This window comes from Pogoniulus pusillus, unplaced genomic scaffold (assembly GCF_015220805.1).
Source record: "Pogoniulus pusillus isolate bPogPus1 unplaced genomic scaffold, bPogPus1.pri scaffold_58_arrow_ctg1, whole genome shotgun sequence".
Classification (NCBI taxonomy): Eukaryota; Metazoa; Chordata; class Aves; order Piciformes; family Lybiidae; genus Pogoniulus; species Pogoniulus pusillus.
This window is the reverse complement of record NW_026974711.1, coordinates 727,298-744,669: the sequence shown is the minus strand read 5'-3', so window position 1 is coordinate 744,669 and position 17,372 is coordinate 727,298. Positions and strand designations below refer to the sequence as shown.

The 17,372-nt window shown below is 63.6% G+C and overlaps 1 protein-coding gene across 1 annotated transcript; it reads right to left on the bottom strand.

Annotated features, from left to right (window-relative positions):
- Window positions 1–987: 987 nt before the first annotated feature.
- On the bottom strand, window positions 988–17,135 carry NXPH4 (neurexophilin 4). Its single transcript, XM_064141541.1, has 2 exons — window positions 16,881–17,135; window positions 988–2,550 (listed from the first exon to the last, which is right to left on the bottom strand). Exons 1-2 carry the CDS (start codon window positions 16,935–16,937, stop codon window positions 1,786–1,788), a joined length of 822 nt encoding a protein of 273 aa, XP_063997611.1. The 5' UTR covers window positions 16,938–17,135; the 3' UTR covers window positions 988–1,785.
- Window positions 17,136–17,372: the final 237 nt, after the last annotated feature.

Here is a 17,372-nt window from a genome sequence, read left to right as displayed (position 1 = left end):
CGCACCCCCCATCCCTGCCCTCTGCACCCCAATTCCCATCCCCCCGCACCCCCATCCCTGCCCTCTGCACCCCAATTCCCATCCCCCGCACCCCCATCCCTGCCCTCTGCACCCCAATTCCCATCCCCCCGCACCCACATCCCTGCCCCCCGCACCCCAATTCCCATCCCCCCGCACCCCCATCCCTGCCCTCTGCACCCCAATTCCCATCCCCCCGCACCCCCATCCCTGCCCCCTGCACCCCAATTCCCATCCCCCCGCACCCCCATCCCTGTCCCATGCACCCCATCCCTGTCTGCTGCACCCCAATTCCCATCCCCTTGTACCCCCATCCCCATCCCCTGCATCCCCATCCTTGCCCCTTGCACCCCAAGTCCCATCCCCTCATACCCCCATCCCTGTCCACTGCACCCCAATTCTATCCCCTTGTACCTCCATCCTTGCCCCCCACACCCCCACCTTGGACCCCTCCCACATCCCAAGCCCTGACCCCTCCATCCTTGCCCCCAGCCCTCTCTCCCTGTCCCCTCCATCCCTGCCCCTATCTCCCACTCTCTGTCCCCTCCACGCCTGCCCCCAGCCCTCTCTCCCTGTCCCCTCCATCTTCTCCCCCAGCCCCCTCTCCTGTCCCCTCCCTCCTTGCTCCCTGCCCCCTCTCCTGTCCCCTCCACGCCTGCCCCCAGCCCCCTCTCCCTGTCCCCTCCATCTTCTCCCCCAGCCCCCTCTCCTGTCCCCTCCATCCTCGCCCCCAGCCTTCTCTCCCTGTCCCCTCCACGCCTGCCCCCAGCCCCCACTCCCCGTCCCCTCCCTCCTTGCTCCCTGCTCCCTGTCCCCTCCATCCCTGCCCTCACTCCCTGCCCCTCCCTCCTTTCCCCCAGCCCCTGCTCCCTGTCCCCTCCCTCCCTGCCCCACTCCCCTCTCCCTGCCCCCTCGCTCCGGGGGCTCCTGGGCTCAGCACACTTCACTCTTCTTTTTTTCCCCCCCAAAATCTTTTTCTTTATTTTCCTTTTTTTTTTTTTTCCATTTTATTTTTTTTTCTAAAAAAAAAATATGAAGATGACCCTGGCGGGGGTGGGGGATGGGGGTTAGGGGTAGCCCCCAGAAACCCTCAGGTCCCTGCCTCCGATGTGGCTCTTCTTCACGGTGGGGGTTGGGTGCAGGCAGCACCGGTGGGCAAGGGGCTACAAACCCGGGTTGTGGGTGGTGAATCTGGGCAGGGGTCTCCCAGTGCGTGTGTGGTGCTCCGTGGGGCACCAAGGGCTTGGTTTGGAGCCCCCAAAACTGCCTCACCCTGGGAGGTGGAGGGAAAGCTTCAGAATACCTGGCCAGGTGTCACCCCCCCCCCCTCAAAATACAGGGTAAGGAGGTGCTCCCACTCCCCCAGCACCATGACCATGGTGGAACCCTCTCACTACAGCTGCCCCTGTGCCCACCCTGGAGGAGACACACACCCAGCCCAGGCCATCGTGCAGGGCTGCACACCCTGACTCCCCCACGGACCCCAGCCCCTGCTGCCTGCACCCCCACCCCAGCTGCACGGACAGGAGCGTGGCTGCGGTGGGCATCGGGACCAGGATCCCTTCTGCCAGCTGTGTCCTGGGTGCACCATTCCTGACCCCACACCCCAGGAGCGCTGCTGTGATGAAGAGGAGCCCGGTGCAGGGGTGATGGCAGGGGGCAAGGCGCAGGAGAAGCCCAACCTCCATCCGCGCAGCTCTGGTGGCCGTCAGAAGACGAGGAGCAGGAGACCCCCTCCAGGCTCCCCCTGCCCCGGCCCTGGTGGCATCAGCCGAAGTAGGGATTGTCGTGCTGGAAGTTGTAGTCGGGGCAGACCTTCTGCACCAGCTTGTAGTCGATGCTGAGGAAGGAGATGAAGATGCAGATGACCTTGAAGGGCTTGGCGCAGAGCCAGGCGGCGTGGCTCTGCGTGTGCTCGGTGAAGCAGACCTTGGAGGGGTCGTACAGGCAGGGTTTGTTCTTCCGCGCCCGGTTGGTCTTCTCGTACTCCACGTGGCAGTTGAGGGCTTTGGTGGGGCGCCCCTCGGGCAGGGTGCTCTGCTGGAGGGGTGGGAGAGGCACCCAAGGGCCGGGTACCAGCACCTCGAACCCTACGGCTTTAGACGGGGGCACGATGCTGACCGAGACGTTGCCCAGGCTGGAGGAGTTGTGGCGAAAGTAGACGCTGAAGGTGCCGTTGATGTGGTCCACGATCTTGCCGGTCACCAGCAGGCTGAACTTGAGCGTTTTGATGTTGAAGTAGAAGTCTCCCCAGCCGAAGATCTTCTTGGTGCGCCCGGATTTGAGCGCAGGCTTGCGCCGGGCGCGGCCGCTCAGCAGCTCCCCCGCGGTTTGGTTCTTCTGCCAGTCCCAAGGGGTCCGCGCAGCGCCCGAGGGGGTCCCCGCGCCCCGCGGGAGCTCTGCAGGAATCAGCCGCCCGGCATCGAGCGTTGGGGGCTTCAGGGTGCCGTAAGGGACATCCTTGAGGAGGCCGGAGGTGCCCAGCTCCAGGTAGCCCAGGGTCTTGGTGATGTGGCCCCCAGCACACAAGGGCTTGGAAGAGAAGACAGAGACTGCACCAGCGGCGCCTGGAACGCCCCCTCCTCCCCCTCCCCCCCCAGCCCCCGGCTCATCCTCCTGCCCCTGACTGTGCCCAGGAGCCTTTCTGTGCCTGTGTACCCCTCCAGCATCACACATTTACCCCACATACCACTCTTGCACCCCTTTGGTGCCCACGTATCCTTCCAGCACCACACACCACTTCGACACTGCCCACTCCCACCCACCGTGCCCGCTGCTGTGCCCTGAGCTGAGCATGGTTGCACCCTGCCCATGCTGTGATGGAGATAGGTCTCTCCAAACCGAGTGAGCTGCTACCACAGTGCTGGTGGGCACTGGCACACCACGACCCTCTGGAGATGCAGCCAGCACTGAGGTGGCAAGCAGCAGCTCCCAGTTGAGAAGAGGACCCTGCATATAGAGGGGCTGGAACCCACCCTGGGGACTGGGACCCACCTCGGGGTCTGGGAGCCACCTTGTCTCCTTCCTGAGCTTCCCCACAGTGATGGCACTGCCTGTCCAGCTGCCAGGCCACAGCTCAGCTCAGTAGCAATGAGCTGAGCCAGCTGGCACCTCTTCAGCCCTGGGAGCCCAGCACTGACGTGTCCCTTGTCCTTTCCTTGCCCGAGCCCACCTGCCCCCCTGCTTCCCTGTCCCTCAGCCTGACTGCTCCTGGCTCTGCACCTCCCCGGTGCCCGCCGTGCCCTGCCTGCCCTGCCAGCTGCTCCTGCGTGCAGGATGCTGCTCTGTCAGCCCCGGGCTCGTCAATCACTGTCACCCCGGAGCTGGCAGGTGCTGGGGCTGCTCTGGCAGCTCTTGCTCTCACTGACCTCCTTCCCAAGCAGGGTGTGGGGTGGAGGAGACAGCTGGATGGACCAGGAGGAGCAGGGGGGCTGTGTTCCCGTGGGAGAGTGAGGCATGGAGCAGAGCTGGAAGCAGGGCAGGAGCTGCCTGGCATTGCTGGGGTCTCGTCTGATCACAGAATGGTTTGGGCTGGAAATGCCCTCCAGGTTGGTGGAGTCCAACCCCCATGGCCACCAAATCTTGTGCTCAGGTGCCATGGTCACAGGCTTCTCGGGCACCTCCAGGGATGGGGACTCCACCACCTCCCTGGGCAGCCTGTGCCAGTCCCTGACCACTCCTGCAGGACAGAAATTGTTCCTCATGGCCAACCTAAACCTCCCCCGGGACAACTTTTGAGGCTGTTTCCTCTTGTCCTGTCCCTTGCTCCTTGGCAGAAGAGACCAAGCTCCCACCTGGCTCCAGGCTCCTCTCAGGCAGTTGCAGAGAGTCCGAAGGTCTTCCCTCAGCCTCCTTTTGTCCAGCCTGAACACCCTCAGGGCCCCCAGCTGGGTGTCCTGGTCCCCTCCAGCTGCTTTGCTGGGGTCTCCAGCCAGGCTGTGCTCAGCTGTCACAGGGATCTATTCACTGGGATCTATTTGCTGGGATTTACTTACTAGGATGTATTCACAGGGATATATTCCTGGGGAGGGGTCTCTTTACTGGGATCTATTCCCTCATCCCAGCAGTGCCACATGTGCCAGGCTCAGCCCCTAAATCTGCCTGGGCATCTCCCCACTCTTGCCTGTTGTCACCCAGCAGAAGATGCAGCTTTGGGTCTGAGGAAGGTTTGGGGGGGAGGGGGGGTAGGTCTCAGGCCAGCACAGGGAGAAGCAGCAGCTGAGCAGCCCCCCAGCTCCCTCCCCAGCCTCTCTTTGAGCACTGCCGCTGCTGCTCTCGCCCTTATCTATATTTCAAGGCAGCTTCAAAGCCTGGTGCCTGTGCCAGGCAGGGAGGGAGCGAGGGAGCGAGCGCGGATGGAAAGATAAATGGGGGAGGGGGAGAAGGGCAGCCCCCCAGCGCCCCTCCCTCCAGCCAGCAACACACGGACAGAGTGGCCCTGGTGAGACCAGTGGCTCACCTCCACCCTGCCGATGCTCCGTCCTGAGTCCCACTCAGGTACTGCAGAATTGTGGAGCTGTTCTGGCTGGAGAAGACCTCCAAGGCCATCGAGTCCTGCCATGGCCCCAACACCACCATGGCCACCAAACCATGGGACACCTACAGGGATGGGGAGTCCATCACCCTCACCCCAGGAGCCCACCATGGACCTCCTTCCATGAGATGAGCCCAGGAGGGCAGGGGGCACTTAGTTCCACCCAGTTGGCAGAGCCCCTAAACCTCCCTCCCTGCACCTAAGGAGAGGGGACAGGGAGCAGCACAGAGGCTGCAGCCCCCGTGGGGGACACGAGCACCCTACTGCCTCAGAGCCCCCCACTGCCTCAGAGCCCCCCAGCCTGGGAAGATTTCTGGAGGGTTCCAGCTCTGTAGTGGTTTTCTATCTCAGGTGGGGCTGTGAGCAGTGCAACCAGCACTGCTGCAGGAGCTGCTGCTGCCTTCTGCCCTCTGCCTCAGTTTCCCTTCCCAATTCATCCCTCTTCCATGATCCACAGTAGTGGGGAAGCAGTGGACATGGGGAAGGGGAACTGACGGAGACAGAGATGCTGTAGGGACAGGGAAGTGCCTGGGACAGGCAGTGGAGAGGGGACACAATGGGGACAGGCAGGTTTTGGGGATGGGGGCTCAGGCACCAGCTCCCTGCCCTGCTCAGAGTTGTGGGTCCCTTGGCCTGGCTTGTGCAGGAGGATGGGGCAGGATGGGTCTGCGGGGCACAGAATGGGCACAGCAAGGACACTCTTGGGAGAGATGTGCCGTCCCCCGGACAAGGGCCGATGCTGGCAGCCTCCGCCCACCCCCAGGTCCCTCCCCAGGAGCTGCTGGGGATGAAAGGGAATTGCAGAGCAGGGCAGGGCTGCAGGGCAGGGCTGCAGCCAGGGCTATCGATCGCGGCGTGAGCGCAGCCGGGGGCCGCGGGCAGAGCAGGGTGTGGGGAGACCTCAGCCCCACAGCCCCCAGAGCACCCCTGCCACGGCCTCCCCAGCTTCCCGGGGGTGTCGGAGCCTGTGGACAAGGGGCACAGTAAAACAGAGCTAGGACAAGCACCGGGGGGAGCCAGGGTGATCTCCCCTGCACCCTGGCAGCGCTGTTGGCATGCAGGGCAGGTCCCGGTTGCACCTCGTGTTCAATATTCATGGCTCTGCTTGCGAGCAGTTGGGGTGCAGCACGCACAGGAAGCGCTCGGACACGGTTCACGGGGGTGCCAGTGCCTCCTGGTCCTCCACGGGTGTGTGCAGAGCCCCCTCCTCCTCCATAACCACCCCTGAGCCAGAAGCAGGCCGTGCCCAGCTCCAGGATGTGCTGAGCTCCACCATTCCTGCCTGTTTGCCCTTGTTTGTTGCTGTCACACACCCACTCTGCTGCATCCACGCGTGGCCCCCAGACACGGAGAGATGATTTTGCTGCTCTCCAGCCTCTGGTGCACTTCACTGTGTGGCTGCAGGGCTGTGCCATGCGTCCGTGGGCACCCCGTCTGTCGCTTCTATCCGTGCTCAAGCACAAGGCAAGGGTACAGGAAGGGCTGGGAGGGACTGGGAAGGCTCTCGGTGCCGGCATCAATTTGGCTTGTCAGGACCAGCGGTGATGGCCACTCACATCCGATTTGCCAGCAGGACCAAGGCGCCGGCAGCTGCTCCCCCGGGACCTGCGGTCACCTTGGCAGAGGGGAGTGGATGGGCAGGGAGGGGCTGTGGTGAGCTCCCAGCACCCCAAGAACAGGGCTGCGGCTGTTGGTGTGCCAGCTGAAGGCAAACCAGCCCCTGCCCGTGCCAGGGGCACACCACCCGGGACAAAGGCCCTGCCGTTCACAGACTGCACCGGGTTGGAAGGGACCCTCCAAGGTCATCCTGTCCAACCCCCACCCTGCGGGGAGCAGAGACATCCCAAGCTGGAGCAGGCTGCCCCGGGCCACATCGACTCTCATCCTGAGTGTCTCCATAGAAAGGTGGAATCATTTGAGCTGGAACCTTTAAGATCATCCAGTCCAACCAGTGCTAAACCATGTCCCCTCGGCACCACATCCCCGACCTGACTCCAAACCCTCCCCCATCTGGGTGGGGGGGTCAGTGTCAGAGCAGGCACTGATCTGCTGATGGGGGTTCTCCAGCTCTCCCTATGGGCGCAGGGTCAATGCAGCCTCTCCCCTGTCACCCCACTGCCTTCGTTAGCGCCAGGAGATTAATTGGAGGTGGTGAGGAACAATCCCCTCGGGCTGGCTCCCCCCCGGCTCGGGGCCGTGTGGCATTTCCAAAGGTTAGCAGCAAACAAGGTGCCGCTGACAGCTCCCATTTATCTCGCCGGCACGGCGCGGGTGCTAATGCGGCGGTGCAGGGTGGGCTGCGGGCAGGGCCCCCCAGGCACACGCCCAAGCCTGCGACGAAACGTCAGAAGCAGTGTCCCCATGGCTGTGTGTGCCAGCAAGCAGGGTGCCAGGCACATCACCCACTGCCCGCCCGGCCCAGCGTGCACCCGCAGCGAGCCTTTGCCCACGCACGCATGCAGCAGCAGCAGAGCGGGCATGGAAGCCTTCATGTGTCCTGCGTGTCCCTGCCTGCACGGTTACACGCGTGGAGCCTGCCCTCCCTTGCAGGGAAGCTGCTGCTGCTCTTCCCTTCGCCTGTGCACCCCCAGGGTGGACGCGTTCCGGTGCCTCCTGCCCCAGGAGGTGTCAGGGTATGGCTGTGCCAACGTCTGTGCCCTGCTGCCACCGCCTTGCAAGCGCAGATGGGGCTTGGTGCTGCTCATGCAAGTCCCCCTAAGGCGAATCTGCAGAGATGACTCCTTGGTGCCAGGGCAACGGATTAACCAGGGTATGCCCAGCCTCACATGCTGGGCACACTCAGGCTGGATCCAGGGTGCTGGTGGAGCTGGGAGGAGGCTGAGGGCTGCAGAGTGAGTCCCATCCTGACTGCCCCGGGGAGGTTGTGGCCAAAGGCTCCTTGAGGGATCAAGGGCAATAGGACAAGGCTGGGGGATGGGGGTTGGGGCAGAGGAGAGAGTCAGAGGGGACTAGGGGGAGGGCTGTGGGGTGCCCTGGGGCAAGAAGTGTGGGAATGGGGTGCAGGACAGTCTCAAAGGGCAAGAGGAGAAGCCAATTTGGCTGTTCCCAGCAGCCACCCCCGTGTCCCATCGACTCCCCACTCAAAGACACTCAAAAGCCCATTCATGGCCAGCAACACTGGAGCACCCAGGAGGTGCCCTCCCTGGCACCGCTGGCACCAGCCATGCCGCACAGAGACCCACTTCAGTGCAGGCAGCAGCTCACCACACAGCCACACACCCCACATCCCTTCCCCTCTTCAGCTTGCAGCGCTCCCCCCCCCCCCAGGATCACTCATCTCCCTCTCCCTGGCCAGGATCCGCAGGGGCATGGTGGGCAGGCAGCTGCAGACCCCCAGCACAGGCAGATCCAGCATCAGGGTGAAAAACCCAGCACCAGGATGGGCAAAGCCAGCACTGGGGTGAACAAAACCACCCCTGGGGTGGACAAAGCCAGCGCTGGAATAGACAAACCCAGCCCTGGGATACCTGAGGGAGGGAAGGATCCAGATGAGCTCCACAAACCCAAACCCACCCCTGGGGTCACTACGATGTCACAGGGCTGCTGGAGCTGCCAGCACCCACTCTGGGCTCCTGCTCTGGGTGGCACCCAGCTCGAGGTGACACTGACGTGCAGGAGCACGGCCGGAGTGGGGCCAGGGGGAGCTGACTTCCCACGGCCACGTTTCACCCCCCGGGCAGACCCCTGGCTCCTCGCAGGCAGATATGCAAATGCTGTGGCTTTATTAACGCGCTCGGCACGCGCTGCCTGATAAATATTTCATAGCCCGAGTAGGACTTTCTCTCTTTCCCCCCCCCCCTCCTTCTTCCTCCTTCTTCTCTCTTTCGTTTTGGTTCCTTTTCCCTGTCACTCGTTTCCTGCCTTTTCTTTTCTCAGCCGTGGGTTTATTTATTTATTACTTTTTAAGGGCTTCGCGGTGAGACAGGAGCTGGTAGGTGGCTGGTGGAGAGGCAGGGAAGGGGAGGGGGAGCAGGGAAAAAAAATGTTCCTCCCCAGTCTCTCCCCCCCCACGGGTGAAAAAGAAAAGTGCTGTTAAGAGCAAAGGAAAGGAGAAAAAAGAAACATAATAGAAGGGAGGAGACAGCAGCAGGCAAAGGATTCAGGGCTTGTGTGACTCATTGGACTCAAGGAAGAAAAAAGAATGAATGGGAAAATGAGGAGCTAAAGGGAGCGGGAAGAGGGGAGAGGGTGTGCAGGAGAGGGGGGGGCACGGGGGTGGCAGGAGGAATAGGGACCATGGGCTGATGGGCTTGGGAGAAATGAATCCTGCTCAGCCAGGCAGCACCTTGGCAGCAGCCCTGCTACCAGCCAGAGCCCAGATTGCCTGCAATGCCCAGCTTGGCTCAGCTGGTAGGGTCTGGCATGGCACGAGATGGGTGGTAGGGGCTGGGGGGCACTGGGGAGAGCAACTGTTCCCTTCCTGTGCAGTGCCAGAGTTGTGGCTTCCTCAGCTGAGACCCTCATGCTCAGGAGCGGGCAGACATGGGCAGCTCACTGCAGGCAGAGCCAGAAGGGACACCCCAGTGCCCCCCACTGCCAGGGCTGTCCAGCCAGGACACTACATTCCCCCCACCTCCATCCTTGTGTCTCTGCCTCAGTGTCCCCACAACTCAGCTTCAGTGTCCCCACCGCAGAGCAAGCTCAGGGCTCCCTCCACCCTTCGCAGCTCTCTTGCAGGTGACATCTTTCTGCGGGGCGCAAAGAATTGGCAGCTTCCCTTGAGCCCTCCCCCTCGCCCTAAAGCAGAAAACCCCTGGGGACACAGCCCCCACCTCCTGCCCAGCTGCCTCCCCAACCCCACCCCCCCCAACCCCCCCCTCAAGCCTTCCCATTTCACTTTATTATTGCAATAAATGTAGCCATAAAAGTGGCAGGTACCGGAGCGCCGAGCTCGCTGCTCCTGAGCTATGGAAATGTAATTTCGAGTGTGCCCGGGAAATTTTATAAGATCGTATCAGGAGGGATCATAAATTGCATTGCCAGACCCCCCCCCCCGCCTCCCTCTGCACCACACACCCTCCACACCCCCCCTCCCCGTGAGGCGACAGGGCCGGTGCCAAGGTCAGCACAGAGAGAGGGGCAAACGCGAGGCTGCCGCTGGGGATGCTGTCCCTGTTCCCACACCTCACTCACTGCCCTCACGTCCTGCTTCCCTGCCCCATCTCCCCTTCCCTGCCCCATCTCTCCTTCCCTACCCCATCTCTCCTTCCCTGCCCCATCTCTCCTTCCCTACCCCATCTCTCCTTCCCTGCCCCATCTCCCCTTCCCTGACCCATCTCTCCTTCCCTGCCCCATCTCTCCTTCCCTACCCCATCTCTCCTTCCCTGCCCCATCTCTCCTTCCCTGCCCCATCTCTCCTTCCCTACCCCATTTCCCCTTCCCTACCCCATCTCTCCTTCCCTGCCCCATCTCCCTTTCCCTGCCCGATCTCTCCTTCCCTGCCCCATCTCTCCTTCCCTACCCCATCTCCCCCTCCCTGCCCCATTTCCCCTTCCCTGCCCCATCTCCCCCTCCCTGCCCCATTTCCCCTTCCCTGCCCCATCTCCCCTTCCCTATCTCCTTCCCTGCCCCATCTCCCCTTCCCTGCCCCATCTCCCCTTCCCTGCCCCATCTCTCCTTCCCTGCCCCATCTCCACCTCCCTACCCCATCTCCCCCTCCCTACCCCATTTCCCCTTCCCTACCCCATCTCCCCCTCCCTGCCCCACGGTCTAGTTGACTCGATAGGGCTGGGTGATAGATTGGACTGGATGATCTTGGAGGTCTCTTCCAACCTGGTTGATTCTATGATTCTATGATCTTCCCCTCCCTGCCCATTCCCAGGGCCAGCCAGGATTTGTTCCCCCAGGAGCAGAAAGCAGGGAGGAGCAGTGGCAGAGACTCACTGTCCCCTGCACCCCTACACACAAGCAGAGGATGCTTAAAACCCTCCGAGACACCCAAGGGTGCAAGGGACTCTCCCCCGTGGGCACTGTTGAGGTTACAAGGACTGTGCCCTGCTGAAACTAGGCACCAGGGGACAAAGGGTCTTCCAGGAGCCCCTCATGACCCCAGTGCTCTGCTTGGCACACACAACCCTGCCCAGGCTCCCACTCCCAAGCAGGTGCCCAGCAAACCCAAGAATCTGCTCCTAGTGCTGGAGGGCACAGAGTGGGGTAGAAGGTGGGGGTGGGTATTTTGTCCCCTGTGACACCCAGCCCTGCCCAAGCTCCTGGTCCCAAACACCTGCCCAGCAATGCCAAGGACAGATCCCTGGCATCCCAGTGCTGAAGTGACAGGATGGGGAATGAGAGGACCTCTTTGCCCACGGTGACACCCACGCAGCAGAGGGGACACCCACGAGGGGGGCCAGACGATGTCTGTAGCAGCACTGACTAAACAATGCCACCAAGCCTGAGCGCGCAGCAGCCAGCCCCAGCCTGAGCAGCGGGACCTGGCCGGGATTTATGTGGGGAGGGCAGGGAGAGATCCGGCAGCGAGCGCAGGGCCCCGCAGGCTGTGCTGCTGCTGCTGCTGCTGCTGCTGCTGCTGCTCATTTCTGCAGGCTGGGCTCTCATTTCCACAATGATTTTCCTTTTGCAACAGCGATCAGGGGAGGGAAAAAAAAAAAAAGAGGAGGGAAAAAAAAAAAAGGCAAGGAGGGGGTTGGAGTTGAGGGGGGGGAGAGCCAGGGCCCAGGGACGTGATTATTTCTTTAGTAGCAATCCAAGCGGCTGGAGAGGAACCTTCATCTTTCCTGGGCCATTTACCTTCAGCGCCCGAGCGCGAAGGCTAAGCCAAGCAGCTCTTCAGTGATGCTGGAGCTTGGCCAGGGCAGGCAGAGGTGGGGGCAGGGGAGGGGCGGATTTGGAAGGTTCAGTTGCTGGGGTCTCAATGTGGCATCATCATCATCACCATCATCATCATCATTATCACCCCCCCCCATGGCTGGTTCACCGAGTGCCAAGACTTTGGCTCCCTGGAGGAGCTGTAGATGTGGGGAGCAGGATGGGAAGAGGAGAGGAAAGGGGCAGAAGGGGCAAAACTCCTTCATCAGGGAGTGTTAATTGGCACAGATGTGATTAGCTGGGGGGGGGAAGAGGGGGGGGGGAAGTGGTGATGGGTGCTCAGCTTTGTGGTTGTCCCAGTTCTGGGCACCCCTTCCTGGCAGCAGGCAGAAAACTGACGATGAAAAATCAGAGGGGAGGTGGTGATGGGGGGGAGGGGGGTGGGGAGAAGCAATAAAACAGGCCCCAGATTCCAGTCAGAACAAGGCAGTGGCACAACAGGAGTGAGTCTGGCCGGGGGGCACCCAGGGGTGCTCCCCCTCCTCCTCCTCTTCCTCCCTAGCTGCTGCTCCCCCCCCGCCTGGGTGGGAGGCTGAGCCGCGCCACGCTCCAGGCTCCAGCCTTATTGAATCTCCCAGCTCGGGGTGCAAAGGGCACCAGAGGGAAGAGTTATTAAAAAAAGGGAAATGAGTCGCTTGGAAACCTTCTTCGGGAAGCGCAGAGCCTGTTTGTTTGGCGCTGGATTAGCTCAGCCCTGCCGAGCACACAGCACACAGCACCCAGCCGCAACGCCGGGCAGCGCCGAGCGCCGCAGCAGCCGGCAGCGGGAGCACGCCGGGAGAGGCTCCCCGGGCACTATCCAGCACCCATCTCTGCGGCTCCGTGTCCGCAGCAACCGTCCGTCAGACTGGCAGGGCTGCACTGCCACCCGAATCTCAGCTGCCCAGCGCCTGGTTCCAGATGGGGAATCTGAGCCATGGAACAGATTTCCCAGGGAGGCTGTGGCTGTCTCCTCCCTGGAGGTGTCCAAGGCCAGGTTGGATGAGACCTTGAGCAGCCTGGGCTGGTAAGAGGGTCCATGCCCATGGCAGGGGGTTGGCACCGGCTGATCTTGAAGGTCCCTTCCAAGCCAACCCATTCCATGAGCCTATGAACTGGTTAAATGGTCCTCAGTGAAGGGAGCTGGGGGGCAGGGGATGTCCTTGCTCTGGAGGGGGTGGCAGCGTCTGCTTAAGAGCAAAGCCATCTGCCAGCCAACCGCCCCGCAGACGTGTGACAGCTCTTGGGTGGCAGCAGGGTGAGTTTCCCCAGAGGCTGGCATCCCACGCCACCAGCTTCCCACTGGCATGGCCACCAGGCACTGCAAGGCAGGGATTTTCCTCGGAAGGGTTAATCCAGGAAGGAGAAACTTGCCAGCAACACTCCAGGTGCTTCGCAGACGCCCACCACCCACCGTCTCACCTCCCCGAGCAGGGAAACCGAGGCAGAGTGCCAGGCAGGCACGTTCCTGCAGAGGCACAGGAGCTGGGCTCTGGTGCTGGCTCTGAGCCCCCACATCCCACTCCCCTCCCAGGCTGCACCCTGGCACCAACCCTCGTCTAGCACCCTGCTTCAGGATCAGTGGCACACGGTCCCCCCCCTCCACCGCTGGCTCTTGTTGGGCACCTGGTGTGGGTAACGCTGTCACCTGGGCATCGGGGACCGTGGGGCTAAGGCTGGCATCTACATCCCAGAAGGCCAGGAGGTCTTGGCCAGGAATTGTCCTTCCTCTGCAAAGTGACAGCTGCTTCTGTGAGCCCAAGGGCAGAGCTATGCCAAGCTTGCTCCAGACAAGCCTGCCCCAGCCCAGCCCGTCCCAGCTCAGCTCGTCCCAGCTCAGCGCAGCCTGCACCAGCTCAGCGCAGCCTGTCCCAGCTCAGCCTAACCCATCTCAGCACAACCTGCCCCAGCCCAGCCCAGCCTGCCCCAGCCCAGCCTACCCCAGTTCAGCACAGCCTGCCCCAGCCCAGTCTGCCCCAGCCCAGCCTACCCCAGTTCAGCACAGCCTGCCCCAGCCCAGTCTGCCCCAGCTCAGTCTACCCCAGCTCAGCTCAGCCTGCCCCAGCCCAGCCTACCCCAGTTCAGCACAGCCTGCCCCAGCACAGCACAGCACAGCTCAGTCTACCCCAGCTCAGCACAGCCTGCCCCAGCCCAGCCCAGCCTGCCCCAGCCCCAGTGTCTCTCCCACTGCTCCCAGTGCACCTGGGCTGGGCTGGATGGGCCCCAAAGCAGGGGGCAGCCAGCCCCGCCCTGAGGGACCCCCAAGATTTAATGCTCAGAACACATCCAGATACTAACCCACAAAGCAGCAGCCTGGTGGGGTGAGTGGGGAGCTGACCCATGGGGGGCATTGGAACAGCAACTCTGGCACCACTCTGAGCTGTGCCAGCCCCGGCCCTAGCCCTGGCACAAGGAGGGAGAAGGCAACTCCTGGGCAGCAGCAGTGGTGAAAGGTGGGGGGGGGGGCTGAGGGGAGGTGCTCTGCACCACACACACGGCACAGACAGGCACCCACCGGGCACCTGCTGGGCCCCGAGAGCTTGTCCGTGGCAGCAGAGAGATGGGCACCCAGCAAGGGCAACCTGGCTGGGGGGGGGCACACACCCCCTGGGGTATGTCACCAACACCCACCCAGGGGTGAAGGCCTCCACTGCAGCCACACCTGCCCCACGGCTCCCACACTGCCTTGCCTGGGACGCGGTGCAGGGGAGCTTAGGTTCAGTGCAGAAGCTGGGCTGGGGGGAGCCGGTGGGGGCCCCTCCCCCGCTCATCCAGCTGCCTCCTGTCCGTGTTCCACCCCCCCCCGAAGCTTTCACCCCTACAAATGCAGAGGACTGAGGGGTAAGAACAGGCTCCCCCCCCAATCCCCGCATCAGCAGCCGCAGAGGGGTTGGGGGTTCACCACTCCTGCCAGCATCACCCGCGGCTATGCCCCCTCTCAGCGCCCCAGGACGGGTCCAGTACCCCCAGCTGCAAGCCCCCCCCCCCCCCCCAACCACCCTCCCATCATCTCTGCCTGACGGGCAGGGGTGGGGGGGGCAGGGGCAGCGCCCTGCTCCTGATTCCATCAAAACAAACCCATTTGTCTTGAAGCAGCTCCAGCACCGACAGATGCTCCGCGTTAGATGGACACGGGGAGGGGGGCGGCGGGCAGGGGGGGTTGTGTGTGTGTGGGGGGGGGGTCACGCAGAGCCACCCCCACACACAGCCACACGCACAAATCCATCCCCGGCTCCGCGCCCGGCGAGGGGAGCGTGGCAGGGAGAGACAAGTTGCAAGAGCTTATGCCTGAGGGGGGGTAGGGTTGTGTAGGGTTGCGGGGCGGGGGGGGCTGGTAGGAGGGGGAGGGGGGGGGTCCCTGATGTGCATCCAATTCCCGAGAGGGAATTGACTCGTTTGATTTTATTCATGAAACACGGAAAGTAAAAATGGAGTGTCAGGAAATCACAGATGCTGGGCGATGAGCCTGCCCCCCCCTCCCCAAACCCGGCAAGGCGGCGAGTGGGGGGGGGGGAGCTCATAGATCCCCCCCCCCTCTTATTGATGACCACCACAGACACCAGCACCAAAGGCTGCTGGAGCCCCCAGCCCGTGGTAGGGGGGGGATAAAGCCTCTTGGGGCTCCAGGAGGAAGGAGCAGGGAGGAGGGGACTGGCACAAGGGTAAGTGGCCTTGGGAAGCATCTGGGACCTGGGGACATGGAGTGGGGGGGCTCTGAAGGGGGGGTAGGGGGGGGCTCTGGGGCAGGTGTCTGCAGCTGCAGCTGCTCCTCACCTTCCACGCACAGGTGAAGAGGTAAGAGCAGGCAAAAAGCACCCCCCCAGCCCGGCCCCGAGCTGGGCAAGGTCAAGCCTGTCCTGGGGTAAATGCCCAGAGCCCCCCCCCCCCCCAGCCCGGGGGGCACTTTAGTGAGGTGGGGGCACGGGACGAGAGCTGCTCCCCACTCAGCTCAGAGAGCTGAGCCCGCACTGAGTCACGACAGGGATGAGGCATTGAGGCATTGTCACCTCTGCAGGTGGTTTGGGTGCTCGCAGCCCTCGGGGGGTGGAAGAAGCTCTGTCACCCCCCCACAGCCCCTCCCAGCTGGACCCTCACCCAGCATCACCAGTTCAGCCAGCCAAGGAATTGGGGGGGGGCTCACCCTGCCTCCCACCCCTGCCCACCGCTCCCACTCGCAGGTGTGGGATGCGAAGTGCCCAGGACCCCCCCTCCCACGCGTGGATTCATCTTGCTGCGTTCCCCCCCCCCCCCGGCCCCTGCCAGACGACGCCTTCTGCTCTCTGCAATGGGGGGGGGGGGGGGGCTCTGCTTGCGACCGGGGGGTTGTACCCAGCACCCCCAAGCCCAACGAATCCCTCCCTTCTCGGTCACCAACTCCTCCCAGTGCCCGGGCGCGGTGCCCCCCACCCCACAGAGCCCAGGACAGCCCCAAGCCCTCACCAACTTCGGACACCCCCTCCCCCCCCCAGCAGCTCCGTAATCCCTGCCCGCTGCCCCCACCCCAGCGCTGTGCAACTCTTGTCACTCACCTCCCCCAAACGCCGCCCCCCCCAATCATTGCACGACCCCCTCCTCAAAATTGCATCTCCCCCCCCCCAATTATCTGCTACCTCCGTGGCAGCACAAGCCCCCGCGGCTACACGAGCACCCCCTCTCTCCCCCCCCCCCCAAAATTGCATGTCTCAATAACCCCCACGGCGTCCCCTCCACTGCCATAACCCCCTCCCCCCCCCACTCTAGACTGCACAGACCCTCCGAAACTGTGCCCCCCTCCCCATAATCATTGCAAGACCTCCCCCCCCCCCCCCCCCCCCCACACACACTTGGTCCTGAAACTACAACACGCCTCGGTGATTGCAAGACACCCCCCCCGCCCCCCCCCCCCGCCGCCAGCACTGCACCGACCCCCCGAAATTGAACTCCCTCGCCCCATGGTAATTGCAGCCCCCCCCCCAAACTACAGCACTCTCCGGTAATTGCACGGCACCTCCCCTTCCCCCCCCCCCCCCCTTCCCCGGCACCCTTCACCCCCCCGGTAATTTCAACATCACACCCCCCTCACCCCGACATTATCGCCCCCTCCCCGGTAACTGCACGATCTGCCCACCCCGACTCTTGCACCCCCCCCCCAGTAATTGCTGCAGCCCCCCCCCCCCCCAACCCCGACACTGTCACCCTTCAGCACCGTCTCCCCCCCCCCCCGCCAATTGCACGGACTCCCCCCTCACCCCCCAACACTGTCACCCACCCCCCGGTAACTGAACTGCTGCCCCGGTAACAGGACCCCCGGTAACTACAACCCACCCCTCGGTAATTACAGACCGGCGGTAATTACAGCCCCCGGTAACGGGACCCCCCCTCCGATAGCCCCCACCCCAAGATCCCGGTGCGGTGGCAGCAGCAACTTTGCCGCCCGCGGGCGGGACGCACCCCAATGTTGTGTGTGTCCCCCCCCGACCAATACTACCCAGCCCCGGCTCCAGCGCCGGTCCCCTCCCGGTACCTGCAGCAGCAGCGGCAGCAGCCACGGCCCGAAGCGGGGCAGGCGGCGGCGGAGCATCGCGGGGCTCCGGGGCTGGCGGGCGGCGACGGGAGGCGGCGGCGGGAGGCAGGAAGAAAGTTGGAGACTTGCTGGGGCCGGGCGGTGCCTCCGCCGAGCCCCCGCCAATCCCGACCCGCGGGGGGGGGACGGACGGACACGGGAAGGGGGAGCACCGGTAACCGGGTACCGGGTACCGGGAGGGGGCGGCGGAGGCTCCCTGGGCGGAATGCGCCTGGGAACCGGCACCTGCCCGCATCCACAGGAGGCCTCGGGTCAGGTTTGGGTCCGGGGAGGGGGTCAGAAAGGGGCTGCCCCCCCACCTCCTTCTCAAGAGCCCCCCCACACCTTGGGGTGCTTCCCGTGCTGTCCCCCGCCTCCCGGTGGACCCCTGCACCCCGGGATGCTGCCGGTGCTGTCCCTGCTGGGGCGATGCACTCACAGCGTGGGGGGGGA

Coding starts and splice junctions, on each gene's coding strand:
- NXPH4 (XM_064141541.1), bottom strand. CDS start 16,937: ATGCTCCGCCGCCGCCTGCCCCGCTTCGGGCCGTGGCTGCTGCCGCTG. Junction 2,551..16,880: donor TGCTGCCGCTGCTGCTGCAG/GTACCGGGAGGG, acceptor TTCTCTTCCAAG/CCCTTGTGTGCTGGGGGCCA.